This window comes from Anabrus simplex, chromosome X (genome assembly GCF_040414725.1).
Source record: "Anabrus simplex isolate iqAnaSimp1 chromosome X, ASM4041472v1, whole genome shotgun sequence".
In the NCBI taxonomy this organism is placed as follows: Eukaryota; Metazoa; Arthropoda; class Insecta; order Orthoptera; family Tettigoniidae; genus Anabrus; species Anabrus simplex.
Genome location: NC_090279.1, coordinates 105,893,144 through 105,920,558, shown reverse-complemented (window position 1 = coordinate 105,920,558; position 27,415 = coordinate 105,893,144). Strand labels below are relative to the sequence as shown.

The 27,415-nt window shown below is 38.0% G+C and overlaps 1 protein-coding gene across 1 annotated transcript in view; it reads left to right on the top strand.

The window, feature by feature from the left end:
* The window catches only part of LOC137503327 (coiled-coil domain-containing protein 63-like), a 213,431-nt gene that overhangs the window by 104,687 nt on the left and 81,329 nt on the right, over positions 1-27,415 (top strand). The window contains exon 8 of the mRNA XM_068230878.1: positions 18,457-18,715. Within this exon, the coding sequence (XP_068086979.1) occupies positions 18,457-18,715 (259 nt within the window). The remainder of the gene's footprint in view (positions 1-18,456; positions 18,716-27,415) is intronic.

Below are 27,415 nucleotides of genomic sequence, written 5' to 3'. Positions count from 1 at the left end.
AAATAGTTGAAGAGGCAAAATAAAACAACGGGGATAGGCACTGTAAAATTCAGAAGTAGAAGGTAAGTCACTCAAAAGAAGCAAGCACAATCTTCTGAACAGCAGCATAGCACACGTAAAGTTCAGCATCGTCTCATAATGTTTACGAGAAGCGGAGAACAGTTAGACGGGTCAGCTTGCATACAGCTATTAGGCGCAAAGTCATAACACAATCCAACAAATGTGAAGATCCAAAATCGTGCAGAAGCCGAAGACGAGTAGCTCAATGGAAGTAAATTGGCAGCTCCCGAAGATCAGCGCGATGTATTCAACGTCAAGCACTGTGCTCTCAAACGCCGACGGAACTTGATGAATAGCTTAATGATCCAGTACTTGCTTCGGTCGCGGAAATGTACATATACATGTAATACAATTCAGTATAATTGAAATATGTAACTAGATCTTGTAGATTTTTTTAAAACAGTTGACGTAAAATACAATTGTGAAGAGAAAAATGGTAAAAAGCGCAACACCGGAAACAAATGAAAAACGTATATCCACAGTGCGCTATTTCTTGAAGGTAAAAATTCAGGTCATAATTGAAGTAGTCAAAGTCAGCACAAGGCACGAGTTTAAATTTGAATGTGAAAAACCCAAAATGCAGGTGGCACTATAGTATATTAGTATACAGTTCAATTTGGAAATTAGTTTTTTATATATATATAAGGAGAGATGAAAAGAAAAGATAGGATAAGTTAATTAAGGAAGAAGATTAGTAGATAAGAGAAGATTTAAAGGATTTGAAGTTAAAAGATGATGGGAAAGGATAAGATAGGGAACTAAAGGAGGGGTAGTTCAGGTTGGGTTATTGGAGGTAGAAAATATGGATAGGAACTTTGTAAGGCATGGAAAATTGAATTCGGGTTTAGAAATTTAGAATTTTTGAGAAGAAGAATTAGGAAGTCAAATAGGATATTGGGTTTTTCAGAAATGTCATTTAAATTGAAATTAGGGTTGAAGTATTGGTCAAGGTGAAAAAAACAATTTTCACATAGTCCGCCCACTTGATATTCAAGATGTACCTCATTTTTTGTTGGTGGAAGTGCTCAAGTTTTTTGATATCGCGGCGATAGTGTGTCCAGGTTTCACAGCCATATTGTAGCGTGGAAATGACAACAGCTTTATACACCATGAGTTTGGTATGCAGTTTTAGGTCGTTATTCATGAAGACTGTGCATTAACCGTCCAAATGCTGCATGAGCAGCCCCAATTCTTTTATCAACATCTTGTTTGCAGGTATACCGTTTAGACAAGATGCTTCCAAGATCTGAAAAGTGATCAATCTGCTCCAGTGTTGTGTCTGGTATTGCCAGATTGAAAAGGCCTCCAATCTCCATGCCTAAGTTGTTTCTAGATGATTCACGCAGCATGGCAGCCATGTACAGTGCAAAGAGTGTAGGAGCAAGCACATAGCCTTGTTTCAATCCACGAGTGATTGGGAACGAATCTGATACTGAGTTACCATGAAGAACCTGTCGAGACATGCCATCATGAAGAGCTTGAACCAATTCCACATAATATTCAGGACATCCAAAATGTCTCATTACTTTCCACATATCAGATCTTAGTACTGAATCAAAGGTTTTTTTTCGGATCATAGAAAACTAAATACAGAGGCAGCCGTTGCTCTCTGCATTTTTCCTGGAGCTGTCTAGCACAGAAGATCGTATTATCTGTTGTGCCTCTGGAGGTTTGGAAACCAACGAGATTCAGTCAAAATCCTCTCTGAGATAACTTGGAGCCAGTTTAATATAATTCTTGCGAGAATTTCACCTGCAATTGACAAAAGCAATATACCATAGTGGTTTCCACATACTCTACGATCCTCTTTCTTGAAGATAGTGATGATGGTAGCATTCCTCAAGTCGTCATGTACTTTTCGAGTTTCTCAAATCAAGAGGATGAGTGTGAAAACTCTAGTCTTCAAGGGTATATCTCCATGTTACATCAGTTCCAGAGGGATGCTATCAGGACCAGCAGCCTTTCTTTGTTTTAGTTGATTGAGTGCTTTGGTGAAGTCTCTGCATGCAGGTGGAACTGCCATCCATGGTTGTTGGGGCTGCTGAGGGACATTACGAAGAAAGTCCTCAGCAACATTGGAGGCACAATTTTGAAGCACAGAGAAATGTTCCTTCCAATGCTCTAAAATTTCTCCATTATCAGTTAAAATGATGTTGTCAGCAGTCTTCAATGTCCTCAATGAAGATCGAATTGGACCATATATCTCCTTTATGCCAGCATAGAAATTTTGCAGGTCACGAGCATCAGATAGTCTTTGCAGTTCTTCAGCTTTTTGTTGCTGTTACCTCTACTACAGTGGTAACACCAAACAAGGCACAAACACAGTTAAAGGGGAAGGTAAGAGTACAATACACAATATAAGAAAACACTACACACTTGGAAAAACAGTAACTAGCCTTTACGCGGATCTCCAACAAAACAAGTACATAACTATCAGTAGGGCCAACTAGTGAACGACAAAACGGGAAGATGGAAGGGCTGGGAACCTACCAAAGGCATGGACATGGCTTAGATAGCGGATTCCGAAATGCTTCACCGTGATCCTTAGTTTTTAAAATATTATTTACAAGATAATTCTACATATACATTCCAAGTTATGAGCTATAAGTTCAGTGATATACATAGGTTATTTGTAGCAGTGTAAATTCAAATTACAAATCAACTGTACATCTAATTACCAATGCAGTAGTACAATGCAATTTACAGGTTATCCAAAATCTAGCGTACCTAAAGTGATACAGAACTATCAGAGGCAAACCCCAAGGGAAATACTATTAAACTACAATATACATATTTTAGTGAAACAAAACGGGAATGCCTCGGAAACGAACAGGTAAGTCTAGCTGAAAAAGTAAGGCGTCATAAGTAACTAATTTGGTGAATCTAGGCGAGGTTAGGGCAGACTCCTGTATGAAAACCAAATCGGAACATTACGGAATTTTTAGCAGGAAAGGAATTCAAGAGTGCTTACCCGAGGAGTGTGCCATCCCGAAAACCGGAGGGACGTCATCCAGATAGGCTGCTCGCAGACAGATAAACCGAGACCGACAGAATTCAGGATACAGAATTCTGTATCAGTTATTGTTAATTTTTGCCTGACATTTTCCTTTTATATTCCATGAAATGTGATTTCTTCACATTGGAAGACAGATTTTGAAAGAAGGATAGATGGGATTCCCGTTTGGCATTGATCAGACACTTAATTTCTTCATTATTTTCATGAAACTAGTCTTGTCTATTTTTTTTTTACCCTCGCAATACCAATTGTTTCCTCAGCTGACTCAGTGATGACCCTCCGAAGCATGGCCCACTCCTGATTTGTACCTCACTGCTGACTGGATGACTAGCTAGTTTGTTTGAGATTGCATTTCTGTAATCTGTAGCAATGGATTCAGTTTGAAGTTTAGAAGTATCAAATTTCTTTCTGTGCATGTTGTGGATGGATCTTTTTGGTATGCGACAGGTTAAAGTTCTCAACCAGCAAAAAAGGATCTTATGATCTGTCCAGCAGTCATCGACATTTCTTGTGGTCCTTGTAACAAGGACATCTTTTTTTATCACATTGCCTGGTGATGATATAGTCAAGGAACTGTCAGTGCTTTGAGTGAGGATGCATCCAAGTGGTCTTGTAGCGATTAGGCAGGGGGAACTGAGTTAAGTAATAAAGAGTTCATGTTCAGCACATAGACCAAGGAGCAGCAGACCATTGGCATTACAGTTCCTATCACATTGCCCCATAATTGGTGATCATTGCCAACTCTGGTGTTGAAATCGCCAAGTAGTAAGAGCTTGTCCCGTGGTGGTACTTTGGTGATTGTAGTGCTCAGCGGGTTGTAGAGTTGGTCTTTAGCTTCTACACCAGCACTCAAGATGGGAGCATATGCAGAGATGAGTGTTGATTTAACTCCAGGGAGTGGGGTTCGGAGAGATATAATTTTTTCGCTGTTTGCGGTTGGAGTTAGCTGATAATCATTCACCAATGTGGTCTTCACAGCGAATCCCACACCATGAATGTGGTGTTATCCCTCATCTTTTCCCTCCCAGAACATTGTGTAGCCTGAGCTGAACTCTGTAAGTTTACCTTCGCCGGACAGTCTGGTTTCACTTAAGGCAGCAATATCAATGTTCATTCGTCCAAGCTCATGGGTGACAAGCGCTTTTCTTCTCTCAGGTCTGTTATTGTCTTTCAAATCAAGTAGGGTTCGAACATTCCAGGTTCCTATAATCAAATTTTTGGTAATCTTTGTTTTTCAACCGCATAAGGCTGCTGAGTGCGGCCTCCCAGCTGGCTGAGAGTGTGACTACTGATGTTTAGCCCACATTTCCTAGGGCCTTCCCCATTTCAGGGTTGGCAGTGGTGATCCTAAATAGGTCTGCTCAAACACAGATGCAGGACTGAAATCCTGAGTAGTCACGGGGTCTCACAATGATGACCATCACACATTTCTTTTTTTTTTAGTGTTAAGAATTTCATTATGGTCCATATTGTATCAAAATTTACAATGTTGAATAAGGATGAAGGGTTTCCACCTGTTCAATACATTGACATAGTGACTTAACTAAAATATCACATTATTATTATTATTATTATTATTATTATTATTATTATTATTATTATTATTATTATTATTATTATTATTATTATTATTATTATTATTATTATTATTATTGTTGTACCGGTTTTGGCATCTCCCATGCCATCATCAGCCAATGAAAAATTTTGCAAGGTACTATAAGTGATTACATGAAATATTTATGCAGTATAGGAACATACACAGATCATACTATCTAGTGTTCTGAAATTATACAATTATATATATTATATACATTAAAATATGTGTGTGATTAAAATACAAAGACCGCTTAATCTTTTAAGATGTTAGACATGTCATAAAACACAACACTTTCTTGTGTGTCAAAAAGATTTTTACAACTAAAATATAAGTGAATGGCCTTGAAGAGTACAGGGTGTTCCTTTTAAAATTTTATCTTCAGTCTTTATACACTATCTAAAACATTGTTCCTTTTGTTTATGTGATTAGGGCATTAAATCATTGTTCATAATTTATATGAATCAGTTCCACCTAGTATGTATTCCTGAAATATTCATGATATATTTATATGAATCAGTCCACCTAGTATGTTTTCCTGAAATTTCTATGATATACAGATTTTGTCTGTTAGAGTGTCACAGTCTTTGTGTAGCTATTATAGAACATCTCATATGATTGAAGCTTGAACTCTGCATTTTTGTGTTTTGTAAAGTTGAGGCTGTGCGTTGATAGTTGAGATCTTGAAAATTTCAATATCAGGTGGATTTTCACAAGTTACTATCGATCTTGACCCAACACGGACCTAATGTATATATATGGGAGGGAAAAAGGAAATGAATAGTGTTTGGAGTAATTCAGGTGAACTCATAATAGATCCCAGGGAATCACTGGAGAGGTGGAGGGAATATTTTGAACATCTTCTCAATGTAAAAAGAAATCATCCTGGTGGTGTTGCGAACAGCCAAGCTCATGGGGAGGAGGAAAATGATGTTGGTGAAATTATGCTTGAGGAAGTGGAAAGGATGGTAAATAAACTCCATTGTCATAAAGCAGCAGGAATAGATGAAATTAGACCTGAAATGGTGAAGTATAGTGGGAAGGCAGGGATGAAATGGCTTCATAGAGTAGTAAAATTAGCATGGAGTGTTGGTAAGGTACCTTCAGATTGGACAAAAGCAGTAATTGCACCTATCTATAAGCAAGGGAACAGGAAGGATTGCAACAATTATCGAGGTATCTCATTGATTAGTATACCAGGCAAAGTATTCACTGGCATCTTGAGAGGAAGTTGGATGAAAACCAGAGTTGGATGAAAACCAGTGTGGTTTCAGTATGCACCAGGTAATTGAAAAATGCTACAAGGCAGTTGTGTTTATGTTTCGTAGATCTAGAGAAAGCATATGACAGGGTACCGAGAGAAAAGACGTTCACTTTACTGGGGGACTTGGAATTAAAGGTAGATTATTAAAATCGATATCAAAGGCATTTATGTTGACAATTGGGCTTCAGTGAGAATTGATGGTAGAATGAGTTCTTGGTTCAGGGTACTTACAGGGGTTAGACAAGGCTGTAATCTTTCACCTTTGCTGTTCGTAGTTTACATGGATCATCTGCTGAAAGGTATAAAATGGCAGGGAGGGATTCAGTTAGGTGGAAATGTAGTAAGCAGTCTGGCCTATGCTGACGACTTGGTCTTAATGGCAGATTGTGCCGAAAGCCTGCAGTCTAATATCTTGGAACTTGAAAATAGGTTCAATGAGTATGGTATGAAAATTAGCCTCTCGAAGACTAAATTGATGTCAGTAGGTAAGAAATTCAACAGAATTGAATGTCAGATTGGTGATACAAAGCTAGAACAAGTCGATAATTTCAAGTATTTAGGTTGCGTGTTCTCTCAGGATGGTAATATAGTAAGTGAGATTGAATCAAGGTGTAGTAAAGCTAATGCAGTGAGCTCGCAGTTGCGATCAGCAGTATTCTGTAAGAAGGAAGTCGGCTCCCAGACGAAACTATATTTACATCGGTCTGTTTTCTGACCAACTTTGCTTTACGGGAGCGAAAGCTGAGTGGACTCAGGATATCTTATTCATAAGTTAGAAGTAACAGACATGAAAGTAGCAAGAATGATTGCCGGTACAAACAGGTGGGAACAATGGCAGGAGGGTACTCGAAATGAGGAGATAAAGGCTAATTTAGAAATGATGGATGAAGCTGTACGCATGAAGCGGCTTCGGTGGTGGGGTCATGTGAGGCGAATGGAGGAGGATAGGTTACCTAGGAGAATAATGGACTCTGCTATGGAGGGTAAGAGAAGTAGAGGGAGACTAAAACGATGGTTAGACTCGGTTTCTAACGATTTAAAGATAAGAGGTATAGAACTAAATGAGGCCACAACACTAGTTGCAAATCGAGGATTTTGGCGACGTTTAGTAAATTCTCAGAGGCTTGCAGACTGAACGCTGAAAGGCATAACAGTCTATAATGATAATGTAATGTATGTATGTACGGTATGTAATATATGTATAATGTATATATATATATATATATAATTGTATAATTTCGGAACACTAGATAGTATGCTCTGTATATGTTCCTATACTGCATAAATATTTCATATAATCACTTATAATACCTTGCAAAATTTTTCATTTGCTGATGATGGCATGCGAGATGCCGAAACCGGTACCATAATAGTAATAATAGAAATGTGATATTTTAGTTAAGTCACTACGTCAATGTATTGAACAGGCGGAAACTCTTTATCCTTATTCAACATCACACATCTGCTGCTAACGTGCAGGTCCGAACTAGAGGCTTCCAGTTTCATCTGAAAACCTGCCTCCACTAACCTTATGCCATCACCATTGGACTTGAGATGAAGGGCATGACAGCAGGAGGAAGTGCCACAAGTGGAGTTTTGTTTAAAGTGGATCGTGGCTTCCAGGGAAGTGACCCACACACTATGATCTTGGAACTATACCTTGCAGCACAAATGAAATGCGACATGCAGGTTCTAGTACCACGACTGCAACGGACTGCTGCAGACTCGAAATACCAATGAGTTGCGCCTTCACAGCTAGTCCGTCTTGCATGACCTCATCTGCCTCCATGACCGTTAAGAACCACAAAAAGGAGGTTCCTCCGTCCGTTTTGCCGTTGGGCCAAATTCACAGATGATGGGTTCCACTGTCATTTCCTTACACTGAGGGGACCATCACTCCACCCAAAGGGGCTCATCTGCCTGAAGCCGTTGGCCCCTATGGCTCGACACTTGGCGTTAGCAGTTTTTACAGCTGGTTGCCAAGCCAGCCAACCCTCCTCCTTTCCCAATCCGGACTTGGGACCGGACAATGGTATTTTTCATATATGGTAATATATCCCAATCCATAGCCTTTAGCATATCCCCAGATATCATATCAGCTCCAGCTGCCATTCTGGTTTTCTCTTCTTGTATCTTTTTGTAAATATCTTTATTATTGTACTACCATTAAACTTAATGTTTGTGAACTAAGTGTCTCTAGGCCTAGGGTAGAGAAAATGAAATCTGTCTGCAAACGAATAAGGGTAGAAAATCTCCAGGATGAGGAAATTAGACAGAAGTACATGGATATGATTGGTGAGAAGTTTCAAACAGTAGACAGTAAGCAGGTTCAGGATATAGAAAGTGAATGAGTGGCATACAGGGATGCTGTAGTACAAACAGCAAGGGAATGCCTAGGAACAACTGTGTGTAAAGATGGGAAAAGGCGAACATCTTGGTGGAATGATGAAGTGAGAGCAGCCTGTAAACGTAAAAAGAAGGCTTATCAGGAATGGCTCCAAACACGGGCCGAGGCAGACAGGGATTTGTACGTAGATGAAAGAAACAGAGCGAAACAAATAGTTGTTGAATCCAAAAAGAAGTCATGGGAAGATTTTGGTAATAACCTGGAAAGGCTAGGTCAAGCAGCAGGGAAACCTTTCTGGACAGTAATAAAAAATCTTAGGAAGGGTGGGAAAAAGGAAATGAACAGTGTTTTGAGTAATTCAGGTGAACTCATAATAGACCCCAGGGAATCACTGGAGAGGTGGAGGGAATATTTTGAACATCTTCTCAATGTAAAAGGAAATCATCATGGTGGTGTTGCAAACAGCCAGGCTCATGGGGAGGAGGAAAATGATGTTGGTGAAATTATGCTAGAGGAAGTGGAAAGGATGGTAAATAAACTCCATTGTCATAAAGCAGCAGGAATAGATGAAATTAGACCTGAAATGGTGAAGTATAGTGGGAAGGCAGGGATGAAATGGCTTCATAGACTAGTAAAATTAGCGTGGAGTGTCGGTAAGGTACCTTCAGATTGGACAAAAGCAGTAATTGCACCTATCTACAAGCAAGGAAACAGGAAGGATTGCAACAACTATCGAGGTATCTCATTGATTAGTATACCAGGTTGCATCCGGGAGATAGTAGGTTCGAATCCCACTATCGGCAGCCCTGAAAATGGTTTTCCGTGGTTTCCCATTTTCACACCAGGCAAATGCTGGGGCTGTACCTTACTTAAGGCCACGGCCGCTTCCTTCCAACTCCTAAGCCTTTCCTATCCCATCATCGCCATAAGACCTATCTGTGTCGGTGCGACGTAAAGCCCCGAGCAAAAAAAAAAAAAAAGTATACCAGGCAAAGTATTCACTGGCATCTTGGAAGGGAGGGTGCGATCAGTCGTTGAGAGGAAGTTGGATGAAAACGAGTGTGGTTTCAGACCACAGAGAGGCTGTCAGGATCAGATTTTCAGTATGCGCCAGGTAATTGAAAAATGCTACGAGAGGAATAGGCAGTTGTTTTTATGTTTCGTAGATCTAGAGAAAGCATATGACAGGGTACCGAGGGAAAAGATGTTCGCCATACTGGGGGACTATGGAATTAAAGGTAGTTTATTAAAATCAATCAAAGGCATTTATGTTGACAATTGGGCTTCAGTGAGAATTGATGGTAGAATGAGTTCTTGGTTCAGGGTACTTACAGGAGTTAGACAAGGCTGTAATCTTTCACCTTTGCTGTTCATAGTTTACATGGATCATCTGCTGAAAGGTATAAAATGGCAGGGAGGGATTCAGTTAGGTGGAAATGTAGTAAGCAGTTTGGCCTATGCTGACGACTTGGTCTTAATGGCAGACTGTGCCGAAAGCCTGCAGTCTAATATCTTGGAACTTGAAAATAGGTGCAATGAGTATGGTATGAAAATTAGCTTCTCGAAGACTAAATTGATGTCAGCAGGTAAGAAATTCAACAGAATTGAATGTCAGATTGGTGATACAAAGCTAGAACAGGTCGATAATTTCAAGTATTTAGGTTGTGTGTTCTCCCAGGATGGTAATATAGTAAGTGAGATTGAATCAAGGTGTAGTAAAGCTAATGCAGTGAGCTCGCAGTTGTGATCAGCAGTATTCTGTAAGAAGGAAGTCAGCTCCCAGACGAAACTATCTTTACATCGGTCTGTTTTCAGACCAACTTTGCTTTACGGAGCGAAAGCTGAGTGGACTCAGGATATCTTATTCATAAGTTGGAAGTAACAAACATGAAAGTAGCAAGAATGATTGCTGGTACAAACAGGTGGGAACAATGGCAGGAGGGTACTCGGAATGAGGAGATAAAGGCTAATTTAGGAATGAACTCGATGGATGAAGCTGTACGCATAAACCGGCTTCGGTGGTGGGCTCATGTGAGGCGAATGGAGGAGGATAGGTTACCTAGGAGAATAATGGACTCTGTTACGGAGGGTAAGAGAAGTAGAGGGAGACCAAGACGACGATGGTTAGATTCAGTTTCTAACGATTGAAAGATAAGAGGTATAGAACTAAATGAGGCCACAACACTAGTTGCAAATCGAGGATTGTGGCGACGTTTAGTAAATTCTCAGAGGCTTGCAGACTGAACGCTGAAAGGCATAACAGTCTATAATGATAATGTATGTATGTATGTATGTATGTATGTATGTATGTATGTATGTATGTATGTATGATTAATGGAACATTGCTTATTCATGGGCTGCAGTTGTGAGTGTTCAAATTGAAAATGTGATACCAAATCTGTAATAGTTCTCCATAATAACGGACACTTCTTAACAATGTATGTTTTTAAAATCCCCAAGGTGTGTGCTATTGACAAGTTTCACAGATCTATGTATTAAACAAGAAGCAACCATTTCCAGGTTGGTATGGGAAGGGGGAGAAATAGAAAGAAAACTTTTTGTACAATTTTGATTTTAACCAGCACTTCCTCTGATGACTAGTATTCTGCCGACACCCGTCTTCTCATCATTATTACATGAAACTAATCTCATGTTTAGACCCGTATTGAAATTTGCTATAATATGCTTACAATATTGTGATTTTTTATTCCACCTTTTCAATACAATTAGTTTTATATTGTTAGAAAATCATAATGCTACAACACTATTTTATAGGGACATCTTTCACTTGATTTCAAGCATCCTCAGCCTATGTAATCATCTCAAGGTAAAGACCTGTCATTTTTTATTTGCTTTGACAAATTTGTGCTTAATTATAATTCTAAAATTAAGAAAAAAATTCATAAACATAGGAATTTGTGAACACATTAACAATATGAATGACTATACTAAAATTGGAATATCCGTTAATTCTAAAGACATTGACGTCCAAAACACAGTATCTTCAAATTGTTGAAAATTTGACTAAAATTGTTTTCCCTAAGTTCTAGTTCTAGCTTTACAGCTAGGCATATCCTTTTGATTTTGGAGGCAATTCCCTTTTCTTTTAATTAACATATTTGGTTGTTTACTTGTAAAACTAATTTTCCTCCGGGATTGCCTCCCTTAATTCTGTTCCGATTTAATGCACACGTGTTGGAGCTATGCGTCTTTCACTGAAGCGTTTTAGGAAAGGCAGCACTTCCAAAGGCCTCTGAATTAAGTTTTAAATTCTCGGCTTTTCTTTTTTTTCTTTTTCATTTTCCTTGTAAATCAAATTGTAAAGTTGATTTCATTTTCTTCAATGTAACTTTAAAATGTAATTAGGATGCCGCCGGTTACGTTTCATCATGCACTTGTGTGAAGAGTTAAATACACCTTTGAAGAAAAGTAAGGTAGAAATGTTTTAGTAATTGACATGCGGCAGCACAGATTCCTGTAATGTTAAATTTGTGTATTCTGAAAGTCATGGATATGAACCTCGTGGTTCATTTACATGATTCTTTGTTACACCTTTATTGCCAATGTTACCTTTGTTTTAATTTGCTGTTGTTTTTTTTCATGTTAAGCCTTCTTTTAATTTGTCAGTAAATGTGGACTGAAGGGTAACCACATTAACGTTTCTTTCCACACAATGTCAAGTAATACACCATCCTCTCTGGGATCCCAGCCTGCTTTCCCACATCCTTCACTAGTTGTCATGTTGGTAATCCTGTTTGTTTTGGTATTTAGCAACATGTGTGTCCGAAACTTGCGATGGTTATAACTGTTGTCTCGTCATTTGGTATATTTCCCTTTATCCTTATTATTATTGATTTAAATGTGTTATTTTCATTAATGTTGCCTGTTTTGGGGTGACAAATACCATTGTATGAATTTAATACAGTATAATTCCATTAGTCCGGCAACCAACAGTCCGGAACGCCCGATGGGCCGGCACCATTCGAGGATTTTTTAATGCTATTTTTTTTTTTTACGTTTATGACAGTTAAAGCGCACGGCATGGTTCAAAACCACCTGGAAGTGTCCACTACACAATTGGCATTATTGGTTGTCACCACACAGAGGTTCACTTCATTGTTTTGATTGCGAGCACTTTTCGCTACAATATTTCTTGTTGCAATGTAGGATCTGTATTACAGTAGTGCAGTAGTATAGTGAATATACATATCAAAGTGCCTTGTGGAAGTTTTCTTGGTATTGAAGCAGTGACAATGTTCTCAAAACCAAAACCTTCTTCAAGTTCCAAATCAGGAGAGAAACATAAGCACATAACTCTGACCATCAACCAGAAACTGGAAATCGTCAGAAGTCTGGAGAAAGGTGAGAATAGAAATATTTTGTTGAATTAATTTAATATTGGCTCGTCAACCATTTATGACATTAAATAAACAAACAGGCGAACTACTGAAATTTGGCTTCCAGACAAGCATTAAAAAAAACCAAAACTGTAACAGTTAGATAGCTTATTGTACAAATGGTTCAGTGCAATACGCTCCAAAGGAAACCCGGTAATGGGGCCAATGGTTATTGAAAAGGCAAAGAAATTTGGACAGCAAGTGAATGCAATTTTACTGATGGTTGACTCAGAAACTGTAAGTTTCAGCATGGAATTCGAAGACTTGATGTAACCGGAGAGATGCTTTCAGCAAACCAATATTCGGCAGAAAAATACAAAGATGAGTTTGAAGAAATAATCCCAGTTAATAATATAACAGCTGATCAGATTTACAATGCTGATGAAACAGGCCTACTATGGTGGAGCTTACTAACATCTACTCTAGCTGCGGGAGGTGAAAAGGCGGTTAAAGTCTTTAAAAAAAGCAAAGACAGATTGACAGTTTTGCTATGTGCTAATGCATCTGGAAGCCGCCGAATAACTCCTTTTGTAATTGGTAAATCTAGAAAACCTCGGGCATTTAAAAATGTAAATACAAAGTATGTTACAAGTGTTATTATTTTTTATATCCACCTATTCAATACAAAGAGATCTTTTTAGAAATTAAATATTATTATAAAATGTTAAGGGACATGTTTCGCCCATATTAAGGGCATCATCAGCCTCAAATTCAAACCTGTATGGTGAAAAATCAGGATCCTAATTGCTCTTACAAGCCATAAAAAGAGGATATCATTATAGGTGTCAGTCTAAACATACAAAATATTAGAATGTCCTTGGCTAAAATTGCAGTATCAAGCTGCATGTCATAAGTTCACATGAATATACTTTCCGGAGCATTGAAAAACTTGTTGGGGTAGGGCAGTAAACAGCTCAGTCTTTATAATGAAAACAGAAATGTGCCTCCTTGAAGATGATAAGAAAAAGCAAAGCTGATACACTGTTACAGATGTCAATATCATATGTTGTGATAAGACAACAGATCTCTTAAATGGCTATTCAGCTGCCTATAGTCTATTTAACTGGCTGAAGGAGTGAAAGTCGAATGTGTTATGATAAGATAACAGTCTTCCTTACGGAATTGTGGGAGCAAGGAAAAAGCATTCGGTTGTCTATAGATGTATTTATCTTATTTGAAGGACGAAAGTCGAAGGTTTATCGACGTTGATAGAGCTCTATGGTGTGAAGTCTGTAACAAGAGGAGAGTGAATGCTTAGGAAGGTATTTTTGAAGAGAATGTGGGTTTAAAGAAAGGTAAAACATGGAAAATATATAAAAACACTTACCCTTTCGTCTGTGAAGATGTAAATCAGTTATGGAAAGGTTAGTTGAAGAAAAATAACGTTATGTATAGGTTCATTTATTTCTTTGACTGTTAATGCAGTTGCTATGGTAGCGTTGAATGACTGACACTTGTACTTCTGGTATTGTATCGATGTGAGATTGGCGGAGGAGGGTGTGGTTGAGGGGAGGGGGTAGGCGGAGCGTTAAGTTTATGTGTTGTTGGTTGCGAGAGATTTACATGGTTGGACAGGGAGGGAGTCGTGTTGGGTTGCGGGAGAATTGTGGGGGCGGACATGAAGGGAGTCATTAGTTAGTTAAAGTAGTGCAGGTTCTAGAAGATGTTAACTTAAGATTTTTAAGAATGTAGTTATGTTTTGAATTTAGAGTTTGCAATAATTTGGGTAAACTTTCGTATAATGGATTCTTGACTTCAATTAAATCATTGAGGTTTAGATTTTTGTTGTAGTGTTGGTCCAAAAATATATAGATGGTTTCAAGTTCATTCATCAACTTTCCTTTGTCTACTGTTTTAATAATTGTGAGGTCTCTTTCTGTTGTTGTGAAGTGATGTCCTGTTTCTTTCATGTGGGAGCTCATTGCCCGCCCCTACAATTCTCCCGCAACCCAACACGACTCCCTCCCTGTCCGACCATGTAAATCTCTCGCAACCAACAACACATAAACTTAACGCTCCGCCTACCCCCTCCCCTCAACCACACCCTCCTCCACCAATCTCACATCGATACAATACCAAAAGTACAAGTGTCAGTCATTCAACGCTACCATAGCAACTGCATTAACAGTCAAAGAAATAAATGAACCTACACATAACGTTATTTTTCTTCAACTAACCTTTCCATAACTGATTTACATCTTCACAGACGAAAGGGTAAGTGTTTTTATACATTTTCCATGTTTTACCTTTCTTTAAACCCACATTCTCTTCAAAAATACCTTCCTAAGCATTCACTCTCCTCTTGTTACAGACTTCACACCATAGAGCTCTATCAACGTCGATAAACCTTCGACTTTCGTCCTTCAAATAAGATAAATACATCTATAGACAACCGAATGCTTTTTCCTTGCTCCCACAATTCCGTAAGGAAGACTGTTATCTTATCATAACACATTCGACTTTCACTCCTTCAGCCAGTTAAATAGACTATAGGCAGCTGAACAGCCATTTAAGAGATCTGTTGTCTTATCACAACATATGATATTGACATCTGTAACAGTGTATCAGCTTTGCTTTTTCTTATCATCTTCAAGGAGGCACATTTCTGTTTTCATTATAAAGACTGAGCTGTTTACTGCCCTACCCCAACAAGTTTTTCAATGCTCCAGAAAACATATTCATGTGAACTTATGACATGTAGCTTGATACTGCAATTTTAGCCAAGGACATTCTAATATTTTGTATGTTTAGACTGACACCTATAATGATATCCTCTTTTTATGGCTTGTAAGAGCAATCAGGATCCTGATTTTTCACCATACAGGTTTGAATTTGAGGCTGATGATGCCCTTAATATGGGCGAAACATGTCCCTTAACATTTTATAATAATATTTAATTTCTAAAAAGATCTCTTTGTATTGAATAGGTGGATATATAAATAAACACTTGTTACATACTTTGTATTTACGTACATTTCAATACGGACCTAACATGAGAATTATAACATGTAATTTAAAAATGTTACGAACTTGCCTGCTCATTATGACGCTCAATCAAATGCGTGGATGACCGCCACCCTATTCGAAGACTGGTTCTTTCATCATTTTGTGCCACAAGTCGAAGAAAGCTTCATAAACCTTGGTCTACCAGAAGACAGCAAAGCGATCCTTCTTTTGGACAACTGTAAAGCTCATCCACCAATAGCTGAGTTAGTTTCTGGAAATATATTTGCAACACTTCTGCCGCCTAATGTTACGTCACTGATTCAACCAATGAATCAAGGGGTAATCCAGAACTTTAAATGTTTTTATAGGAGTTCTTTTGTTCGCAGCCTGTTAAACGCTGAGTGTGATGTAACTGAATTTCAAAAAAAAGTTCAATGTACAAGATGCCATCTATGCTGTCACATTGTCTTGGGCTCAAGTAAAAAATGTTACTTTACAACGGTGCTGGTGAAACCTTGGGCGAACTGCGCATCCTACATTTGATTTAACACCACAGACTGTTGAGAAGAAACAGCATCCCGAATCAGTGTCTGAAGTTTTGGATGTTGTAAGAAGTGTAACCAACAACAATCCTTTGGATAATGTATCTGAAGAGGAACTCGCGGAGTGGATTCAAATGGATAACAATGAACCTACCGAGCAGGAGCTAACCGATAAGGACATTATCCAAAGTGTATTAAACCCTCAACCTATACACAATCTTGAAGAGAGTGACTCAGATGAGGAAACCAAAGAAAAGGAGAGAATCAGCTGGGCAGAAGCTGCAGAGTCTCTAAATAAATTCATTACTTTTGCTGAGTGTAATAGTAATTATAATGCCACTGAACTTATTGATTTACATATCATCAGAAATAACTTTTATGCCAAGCGACAATGATCTCGAAAACAATTTTTTTTATTTTTCACCTTGTCGATACACTAAATTGCTTATGGGAACTTATTGGTTAAAAGTGGTACATGTTTCATATATTATCAACATCTTCAGCCACATAACACTGTTTAGATGAAACATTCATATATTGGCAAAGTATCAGTGTTTTAGAGGAAGTGTCCTTAAAATTAACATAAGAAGATTTACAATATTAAAAACAAAATACTTAGGAGAAATTATATAAATTCTTTCTACAGTTGAAAGCAGTTGTCAAGGAAACATTTGTATAATAATCCATAGAGAATATGTCCTAATGATTATTCTTTTCTTAAAAAATACGCTTCATCACTACTACACCAGACTCAAGACTGTAAAAAAATGACAGGAGATACTGTTCCAGAGGAAAGCAGTTTTAAAAAGAATTGACAACTAGGAATTAGTAATATTTTCATCTGCAATAGTAATGGGAACCAGAAGAAGACAGCTTATAATAGTATGATTTTCAGAGCTCTAAATTTTCATTTACCTGTAAGAATTTTAGAAAGGAAATCAACACGTTGTATACAGTAGCCGAAAGTAATGGTTTCAGTAAAGCTTTCGCGAACAAAATTCTTAATAAATTTAAAAGTAAACCCAAGACCACCTTAGAAAAAGAATCTTCCCCTAAAGAGAAATTCACCACATTTACCTTTAATAATAATAACAACATATATCCTATTTCAAACATCTTTAAAAATCACAAGTTAAAAGTAGCTTTCAATACTGTTCACAGCAATGCAAAAACATTTTTAAATTCTCATACTGTCAATAGCAACAAAACATTCTCAAACTCTGGGATATACAAATTAAAATGCCAATTGTGTTTTTCAACGTAGCTTCAATATAAGATACTCCTCAATGCTCTGAAGTACAACCGCTACTCAGCCATGAGCGAACATTGTAGGGAGAAAAATCACAAATACACAACAATCGACCAAGATTTAAAGATCTTACACTATGAACAGAAAGGCCCTTACTTAGTATACTAAAAAATATTTATATAGATATCGATCAATATAACAATCCTGTGCACAACTTGAATGAAATCAATGAAAAGAAAAATATATTATTGGAAACCTTTGTCCCACTCATCTGTGAACAATATATTAATAAAAACGAGTTTGACTACCGACATTGTAGAACAAGACCCGCCCTTCCTTCAAAACCCTCCTCCTGTGACTCACCTCGTCCCTCCTCTTCGTACCTCCCTCTCCATTGCCCCCACCCAACCGCATCGGCACAGATACATGGTAAGACACGCACAGGCAATGTGACTTGAGACTGACAAGGTCATTTCCATTCGAGACGACAACTTTTATTTACAAGTAAGTTAATTGAGTTTTCTTTTCTTACATTAATCTTGACTCGTTTTTCATCCACTCACAATTCCTTTTCTCAATACAGATGTTACACATGTTTTAATCCATGGTATTGACGGTGTCACTACACTGCTTAGCACAGTGTCTTCATATTAACAGTCAGCAAGTTTTATTTGTCAATGAAGAACGACCCATCAGACGAGAGGACTTTGTACCTCAATATGTTTTTAATTCATTAATTATGATCACTGTCGTTTCACTTCATCAAGATTTTAATTTGTTTGTGTTATGCATTAATTGTTCTGCCACTTGAGAATAGGCTAAAACATCTAACAGATTAGTTTGATTTGTATTGTTGTACTTCCTCTAATTAGTACCCCCATTAGGATGGTTGTACATTCTCACTGATGTACAGCAGGAGCATCTTGGTGTTATACTTCATATGCACATTTTTCGAGTGCTTCATTTATACGATTATTTTTTTTATGTATATTTTTCATCTTCAGTATCTCTGACACGAATAATGTGATTGTGTGTCTTTAGCTGCAAGGCCTTCAAGATGATGTGGAGGAGCTACGGCGGAATATAGACGGTCAGCGCGCTCTTGAAGAGCTACGCAGAGAGGAACAAGAGTCCAAACTGAACAATCTGCAGGACAAGCTGTATAACATCCGTACAGACATCGACGTGGCTGAGGACCGTCTCGCCTTGTCTAACCGTATGATGACCAACATGCTCAACGGAATAGAGCGCATGTTCCACCTGATACGGTGTGACAGTACTCCGCTGCTCGATTTGTTGGGTAAGAGCTCTTCTTCCTTCATGGGCCATCTTAATCCTTTTCCTGTTACTATGTGGGCACATGTGTTCTCAATTCTGTGTTTCTATGGTGTACTTTGTGTATACAGGACAAACATAAAAGCCCAGATCCCAATTATAAGGAATTAACCAAATATGATTATAATCACCAACCCAGTACCCTCAGCACAAATCATTTGGAAAGTTATTCTTCATCATAATTTTGTTAGCATTTTCCGCTTGGGGTGGACCGTTCCTGCTTTCTTTTGCATCCTGTGCATTAAGATTCAAGGTTCTTAGGTCACTATTCAACGTGTCCAGCCACCTTAAGTTAGATCGTTCTCATTGCCTCTGATCATAATAAGGTGTTGTTTGAAAGACTTGTCCTCGGCTACTAAGTCTCCACTCCTGCATTTTTGCATTGATTGGAACCGCATCTGTTGGTTTTGTTACTGATATGGTTCAGTGGAGACATGTCTATGCAGTGAGTGCTCAGTTTCTTGGGGAATAGGCCAGTACTTGGTACTTATAGTCCACTGTATCTTTGATTTTAGGAGGATGGCAGTTTTCCTATCCTACATCTCGCAATCACATCCAGGTTGCTGTGATTCTTAATTTAGTCAACATCCTAGGTCTAAGAATCAAAGAAATATTTAGCCATCTAATCGATACCTTTATTTGCTTTTGGCAATTTTATAAAATCATTAATAGTACATATTTCGACTGCTTTGCAGTCATCATCAGCTTCATTCATGTGTGCTTAGGTGTAAATAAGGCAAAAGTATGCACAATACAGTATATGTTTTCGTATTAGCCTTGATATCTTCTCATGGGAAACTTAAAATTTTTGTCTATTGCGGGAGGATGGTAGTGGTAAGGCGAGGTGGGAGAATGCTTTAAAAAATGATTGATAACTTGTCCTTAACTAAAATATTGTTAAAAGAATTTTCTTCTTGCAATAAGAAGATAAAAACGTCTTTTAACTTTCTTTCTTAGCTTCCGTTCAGAAGCATACTTCAAAACACTGACTAACTTGTTACCAACTAACTACTTGAGATGTTATTAAAGTATAATTAAAACTTATTCTTAACTAAAATACTAATAAAAAGATGTCATCTGCCAGTTGAGGAGTTAAAATCTTCTTTGTTTCAGTCCCATTCATGTTTGTACTTGAAAGCATGTGGAAAAACCTGGTTAACTTGCTATTTTTTTGCCAAAGATGGATTCTTAGAATGCTCAGATGACAGACTGTATGGCACAACCCAATTGGAAGCCGCACGCTCAGGTATAAATACAGCCGCCTCCCCAGTAACCATCACAGTCGCCAGCGGGACACAGCAGAGAGTACTTGGACAACGCCAGAGAAGATGACTACGGTAGCAGTAGTTGAAATTTCTGGTAGGAATGAGCAAAGTAAGACCACTGCAGAATAGCCCGGAAGACTTTTATCATATTGACTCCGGCCATGAAAGCCTTCATATTTTAATGTGCTAAACATTTTGTAAGATAACTTTTATATTGTTATATTCTCTTCCTTGACGTGGTCCTTGATTACTAAATGCACCATTCGGGACAAATATTCCTTATGGGAATCAACATCTACTAAATGTACTCTCAGCAGACATCCTGCCACCTGTATTCGGGAGATAGTGGGTTCGAACCCCACTGTCGGCAGCTCTCAAGATGGTTTTTCGTGGTTTCCCATTTTAAAACCAGGCACGGCTGCTTCCTTCCCACAAGACCTATCTCTGTCGGTGCAACATAAAACAACTTGTAAAGCTCTTCCAAGTGCCAGCCACTGCTTGAATTCATCTTCACAGTTAATTTTAGGACCAGGGAAGATAAAGTCCTTAATCACCTCCATCTTGCCATTGTTAGTTTTAATCTTGAGATCTGTGTTTCCTGTTGTCATGATCTTACTTACTTACTTACTTACTTACTTACTTACTGTCTCCATTCATCTCGGTCCTCAGCTTTTCTTCTCCAACGTTTAACTCCTAACTTTCTAAAGTCATCCTCAACATCATCAATCCATCTTTTCCTGGGTCTTCCTCTCCTCCTCCTTTCATCAAGTTTTCCTATAAACACCTTTTTAACAGTGCAGGTTTCAGCCATTCTCTGAACATGACCGGCCCACCTCATTTTCCCCTGCTTAATTTTAGTAACAATATGTGGCTGGCCAAACAGTCCTTGCAGCTCTACATTTGTCCTCATTCTCCACCCATCCAAATATCTTCCTTTCCCACCGTAATAGCCACTGTTCTTCTCTGGAGCATTCTGATCCATACATAACTATTGGTCTTAGTACTATTGTGTATATTTTAATTTTTGTGTTCCTGCTGACATTCCTGGATTTAAACATATTTTGCAAGGCGTAAAAGCATCGGTTTCCACTTGTTATCCTCTCCTGTATTTCTATGAAGGTTTTATTGTCCTCTGTTATTATAGAGCCTAGATATTTGAAAGATGTGACTCTTTGATATTCCTTCCCATTTAATCTTACTAATCTTACTGTGGTCCTTCCTCTTACTCCCTCTGCATCTCCCATCTTCATATATTTTATTTTGTTTATATTCACTTCTAGTCCTAGGTCCTGTGCTTTCTCTTCTAATACTGAGTAGCTCTCTTCAAGAGCTCTTTCATTTCTTGCAATTATTGCTACATCATCAGCATATGCTATCACTTGTGCTAATCTGTTCAAAATGGTTCCCCCTGGGTTGATGGGCAATTGACGGATTACTTTTTCCAATGCTAAGTTAAAAATTAGTGTGGAAAGTACATCTCCCTGTTTTAGTCCTCTCTCCACTAAAAACTCCTCTGACAGATCTTGCTCCACTCTCACCTTGCATACTGTTGTTTTCAAGGTCATTTCTGTTAATCTAATCAATTTCCTTGGGATTCTAAATTCTTTCATAATCTTGTAAATTTTACCCCTATCTAGACTGTCATATGCCTGTTTAAAATCAACATACAGCTGATGTAGCTGTTTGTCATATTCATAAAATTTCTCTAGCACTTGTCGTAATATAAATATCTGATCCAGAGTAGAGCAATGTTTTCTAAAGCCTGCTTGGTAATCCCCTAATATTCTTTACATCCATAATTCCAATCTTAAGGCTAGTACCTTACCAAAAACCTTGTACGTTCCATCCAGCAAGGTGATCCCTCGATAATTTCCACATACTGCCTTATCTCCCTTTTTATGTATTGGGTAAATTATATCCAATGTCCAATCCTTGGGTATTTTCTCCTTTGTCCAAACCTCATTAATCAATTCATAAACAGCCTTTTCTATTCCCTCTCCCCCATATCTCAACAGCTCTGACTCCATTCCATCTTCACCTGGGGCTCTATTACACTAGCCAACATGATTTTGCGGTAAAATAGAAAATATGTAATTCTTATGAAAATCACTGCCTTGATTCCGAAAATGATGGGTTTTTTTTCCCTATCACGTCTAGTTTTGACGCAATTCGGTGTTTTAGTATCTGCATGAATTTGTAAGATGTAATGTTGAGATATGTACTCGCGCAACATTTTTTAGAATTTAATTATGTGATTTGACTTGTTATTGTTTGCATTTCATTATAGGTTTATTGTAATCTAAGTTTTCATTTTGTAGTTGGGGGTTTTCTGGTAAATGTGTATTTAATGCATGCAAAATATGATTACGTTTTGCAAACTGAAATTCACATTAATATATCAAATTTAATCAATACTAAGTATCAACAATTTTACGTAAGAACAAAATAACATTTTGTAAAATTGACACTAAACCAGACGTGGTACGCCAAAACTAATTTTTTTTCTCAAATTCTGCGTTAAGAAATTCATGAAACCCACCTATTTTCATTTTTACCGCACAAAAAAAGTTTTTTTTGCAGGCTAGTATTATTCTTTAATGCATTAATTGCAGCTTTGACCTCTTCTAAGTCTGGCTGTTTTATTGATTCCTCTTCCAATTCTCTTTCTTCCCCATCAACATTTATATTTTCCTCCTCTCTATCATCTTCATTATTTCCATTGAGTAACTTGTAAAAATACTCCTGCCATCTTCCAAGCACTTTGCTTTTATCACTCAGAAGGTTTCCATCTTTATCCTTGAAGAAAACAGCTCTTGGTTGAAATCCTCTCTTAAGGTCTTTTGTTCTTTCATAGAACTTTCGTACCTCATTTCTATCCTTCATTTCATCCAGTTCTTCGATTCTCTTTCTTTCAAAAGCTCTTTTCTTATATCTACATATTTTATCTGCCCTTCTTCGTTTCTCTCTATACTCTTCTACTGTTTGTCTTGTTCTCCTTTGAAGCATTCTGTTCCTAGCATCATTCCTCTCTTGGATTAATGTTGAACATTCCTCATCAAACCATTCTGCTTTCTTTACCAATTTCTTCTTTCCGAGGGTACTATTTGCAACTTCACTGATAGTTCTTTTCAGTATCTTCCACTTCTCCTTTCTCTCATAATTCCCTTTTTATTTCCAAAGATTCATCCATTTTCTTTTTGTATTTCTCTTGCAATTCCTCATTTTTTAGACCTTCAATATTGTGCTTTGCCTTTCTTCTTACTTTTTCCGTTCTTGCCAAATCTATTTTTTATCTGTACTTGACTCTAACAAAATAGTGGTCTGTATCTGCATCAGCACCTCTGCAGCTTCTAACATCCATAATATCTGATGCATGTCGCCTGTCAATGATAACATGCTCTGTTTGATTTCTTGTCACACCATCTGATGAAATCCAGGTCTCCTTGCGAATGTTTTTCTTAGGATGCCAAGTACTTTTAATTATCATCTGCTTTCTACTCACAAAGTCAATCAATCTCAATCCGTTATCATCCTGTGCCATTACTGCCTGCTTCTTCTCCACTGTACATCAAGATATGTTGTCCAGACATCATTACGCCTTGCCCTTTCCATCTTGGTTCCTGTAGAGCTGCTATTTTCACTCCATACTTATCCATTTCATTCTTTAATTCTTTCAACTTGCCAGGTCTCTTCAATGTCTTAACATTCCACGTTGCTAATATAATATCCTTTTTTCTCCTCTTTAGCCGTTTTTCTCACCGGTTCATCACCAAGTTTTCCAGTCCTGCTTTATTCATTCTTAAGGTATCCGTAACAGTTGTTTTTTTACAAGGTAGGGGAGTTAACCCTATGCTCAACCCCCAACCTGGAGGACCAGGGTATTACTCTTAGTCTGGATCATCACCTTAGACCTGTCCGGCTTGGGTGGCCCTACCAGGAGCAGATGCTCCCGCCGGCATAGCTCTAAGGATCATTTGACCACTCAAGCCTCCAATAAACACCCGGCAAAATACATTTTGCCTTCGTCAAGGTGGTGATACCTTCGGGAGGTGTCATGATCTTAGTCGTCTTAATATTTAAGTACAGCCCATCTTTCTTGCTTTGGTCCTTTACCTTCATGATCAGATATTCAGGGTGGTCCATTGTACACACAGTCAGACCAACTTTCCTAATAACTTCTTTTGCACCCATGTTGAAAATTGCAAGGTACTGTAAAACTTGGGGGAAAATTTCAAGTACATGGTAGTAGACATGGAGATCAGTGTGGAATAAGGAAGCATAAAGAACAGTGTTCAGGAGGAGCAGTGCTGGTTGGTTAGAAGATGTCTTAACACATTGAATGTCAAGGTCTGGGTCGCAAAACTTTCCCCGGGGCCAAATGTGTTTTTTATGTGAATTGTATTATTTTGCGCATGTGGATTGCTACCTTGAATTTTATTTTCTTCTTCAACAGTTATACAGTCTTATTTTCATAATTTTCACTGTCATGCACATATGAATGACGTGGCCCTGTGTTCATTTTTAATGTTCTTTTCTATTAATCTTTTCAGAATTGATTAAAATTTGTTAAGAATGAGTAAGAGACTTCGCACAGAAAGGCTATCTGAGGTAGGATTGAGGTGAGAAAACACACAAGACATGTCCTGGCATGCCTCAACTGTACCAATGATTTCTGTACTGCATACTTTTTATTCAGGTTGTTTTAGACAACTAGACTTATTTTAATTGTTGAGCAAGGCACAGGAAAAATTCAAATACTACAACCATTACCAGAGACAGTTCTGCATGCCTTCAGTTTGAATAATAATTTTAAAATTGTAAAACTTGTAAGTCTAGAGCCGCCACTGGTCATTACATATTATAGGATGTTTAGAATATGTTTAAAATACAAGTGTGTTTGATAAAATATTTCATTTGTTTTCAACTAGAATAAATAACAAATTTATTTGTGCATATTACGTTTACATTCAGCATGGTATAGCCAATTCCATTACAGGTACGGCCACACCAAAAAGCAACACATGGGCTACACTTTAAGGCTACCATCTGATTTTACCGTAACGTCGTTTGTATGCGAATGACGAAGCTGATACAGCTCATCTGCACGTCATTCATGTGCAGTAGAGGGAAGTTCAGTGTCATTCATGTTTGAATGACGTGGCATTCAATGTCTTAAGGGTTCCATTGACATGCCGAGCTGGAAAAGGGATGTTGATGAAGATGTAAATTCTTGTCCGTCACGTGATGGTGCTGCTCTTTTCAGCCACATCTGCAATGGAGTCAGCAGCTTGTGACCTTTTAACCTGTCCTCCTCCTGGCAGTACTGAGAATCGAACCTGGGCCTCCAGTGTTGATTATGATGATGCCAAATATGTCTTTATCGTATGCATGGACACTGTAACATCAGACATCATCTGCTGATGATGTGTTTCTTGCAGATAAATCGTGTCAGAGCCTAGAAGGAAGGATCAATTGTATGAAAATGGTCTGCAGCTCAACATTAAGAAAACTGACTACTTTCAATGTGAATTGCAAATGAAAGGCACCATGGATGTTAAGGCTTAAAAGCACCCAATTTAAATGCTTCTTGATGCTTAACCATGAGTAAACTGAGCGGCAAGTGACCAAACTTCTCTGCAACAAGAACCATTGTTAAAAATTTCACTGTGATCCGTATTGACAGTTATGTTACAAAAGGTCAACCTAATCAATACTTGTATTGTAAAAAGAAACCACACAATCATCTCAAGGGGAAAGTGACTAGACCTGTTCAGAATGCTGGCCTGCCTCAATAAGACTCGAGCACACCCTCTGTGGAATGGCAATGAAAATGTTACATTGATCCTTAGCACACATCAGACAATGGATCGGAGTTGATCCACACCCATTCATTCACTTCTTCATTCCTTCACTCTATAATGTCTGCATCTCCACAGTGCTTACGTCTGAGATATCATTTTTTTTTTTTAAACTCTTGGTGTTCTTGATTCTCGATTTGTAATCTTCCCTGTTGCAGACTTCTTTTCTTTGTATTCCCATTTCTTTCAGGTCCTCCTTCACCTCTGGATGCCAGTGCACCATCATTTTCCTGGTCTCAAAAAACCTTACTACCTGGTTGATCAGTCTGTAGAGGTGTTTCAAGAACATTGCTCTCTTCTTCCAGATGGTATCTGAGATCTTTTCCATCCTGATGATCCATCCTCTGTTCTTTGGGGTCACAGTATCTTCCTTCACCAGTTGCAACTTCTTGACCAATCCTATTTTTGTCAGGTTCAAAAATTCATCATTGGTACATCTTTGTTCCATATTAATCTCTTAACTGGTGGTAAAAGGCACTCTCCAGTTGTATCCTTCTGCTAATTTCCATATTCTGTCTTCAATTTTCTGTCAGTTCACTTCCCAAATATTTGAAGTGTTCTGCAATTTCCTGCTCCTTGTCCTCTTTTCATATTTTTTTTCTTCCTCTACTCATTACCATTGTCTTGCTCTTCTCCTCACTGATCCTTAATCCGTCTATTCAGTACTGTACATTCAACTGTTGTTCTTTCCCGATCACAACATCATTACATTCTTTCCCTCTATAATCTTTTCCTGCTGCCTTTATGATGTTATCCATCAGCATTATGAACAGTAAAGGTGACAGCATATTCCCTTGTCAACTCCAATGTCAATTCCAAACCTACTGTTGTAACAGTTATCATATATTGCTTTTAATACTGTTATTAGTTCGTTGCCAATGCCCATGTGTGTTGCACTTTCACAAACTTTTGTTCTGGGGATGCTGTCATATGCCTTTTCTAAGTCATTACTATATCCTTCCAATATTCCCAGCTCTTTTCCATGCTCTGTCAGAATGAAAATGGGTTCCACTGTTGACCTTCCACTTCTCAATTCAAATTCTTCCTCTTGTAACTGATTTTCCATCTTTTCCATTCTTCTTTCCAATATCCTTTCCATTATCTTGGCAACATGGGAGAAGATGGTGATTCCTCGGTAGTTAGCACACGTCTTATCTCCCTTCTTTAAACCTCATTTTCTGAAACCGTGAGCACTGTTTTCTCTCTCCACACACACTTTGGAATCCTGCTGGTCCTGCAGCTTTGTCATTTCTATGGCTACATAATCTATTCCCACAGCTAAACTTTTAAACTGCCCATTCCACCTCTGCCTGGACTCCTTCTCCACATGTCTAGTTTCTCACATTCAACATTTCACTGAAATATTCTTTCCACCTGTTCATTATCTCTTCTGGTTTTGTCAGAATTACCTTCTCTTTATTCTTCACAAATCCTGTGTTCACTATATCCTTCCTACAGTTTTTTTAATAATTCCAAATACTAATTTTTTCCACAGTTCAAATCTCCCGGGGTGAGTATTTTTCAACTTTTTTCGGGTACTAC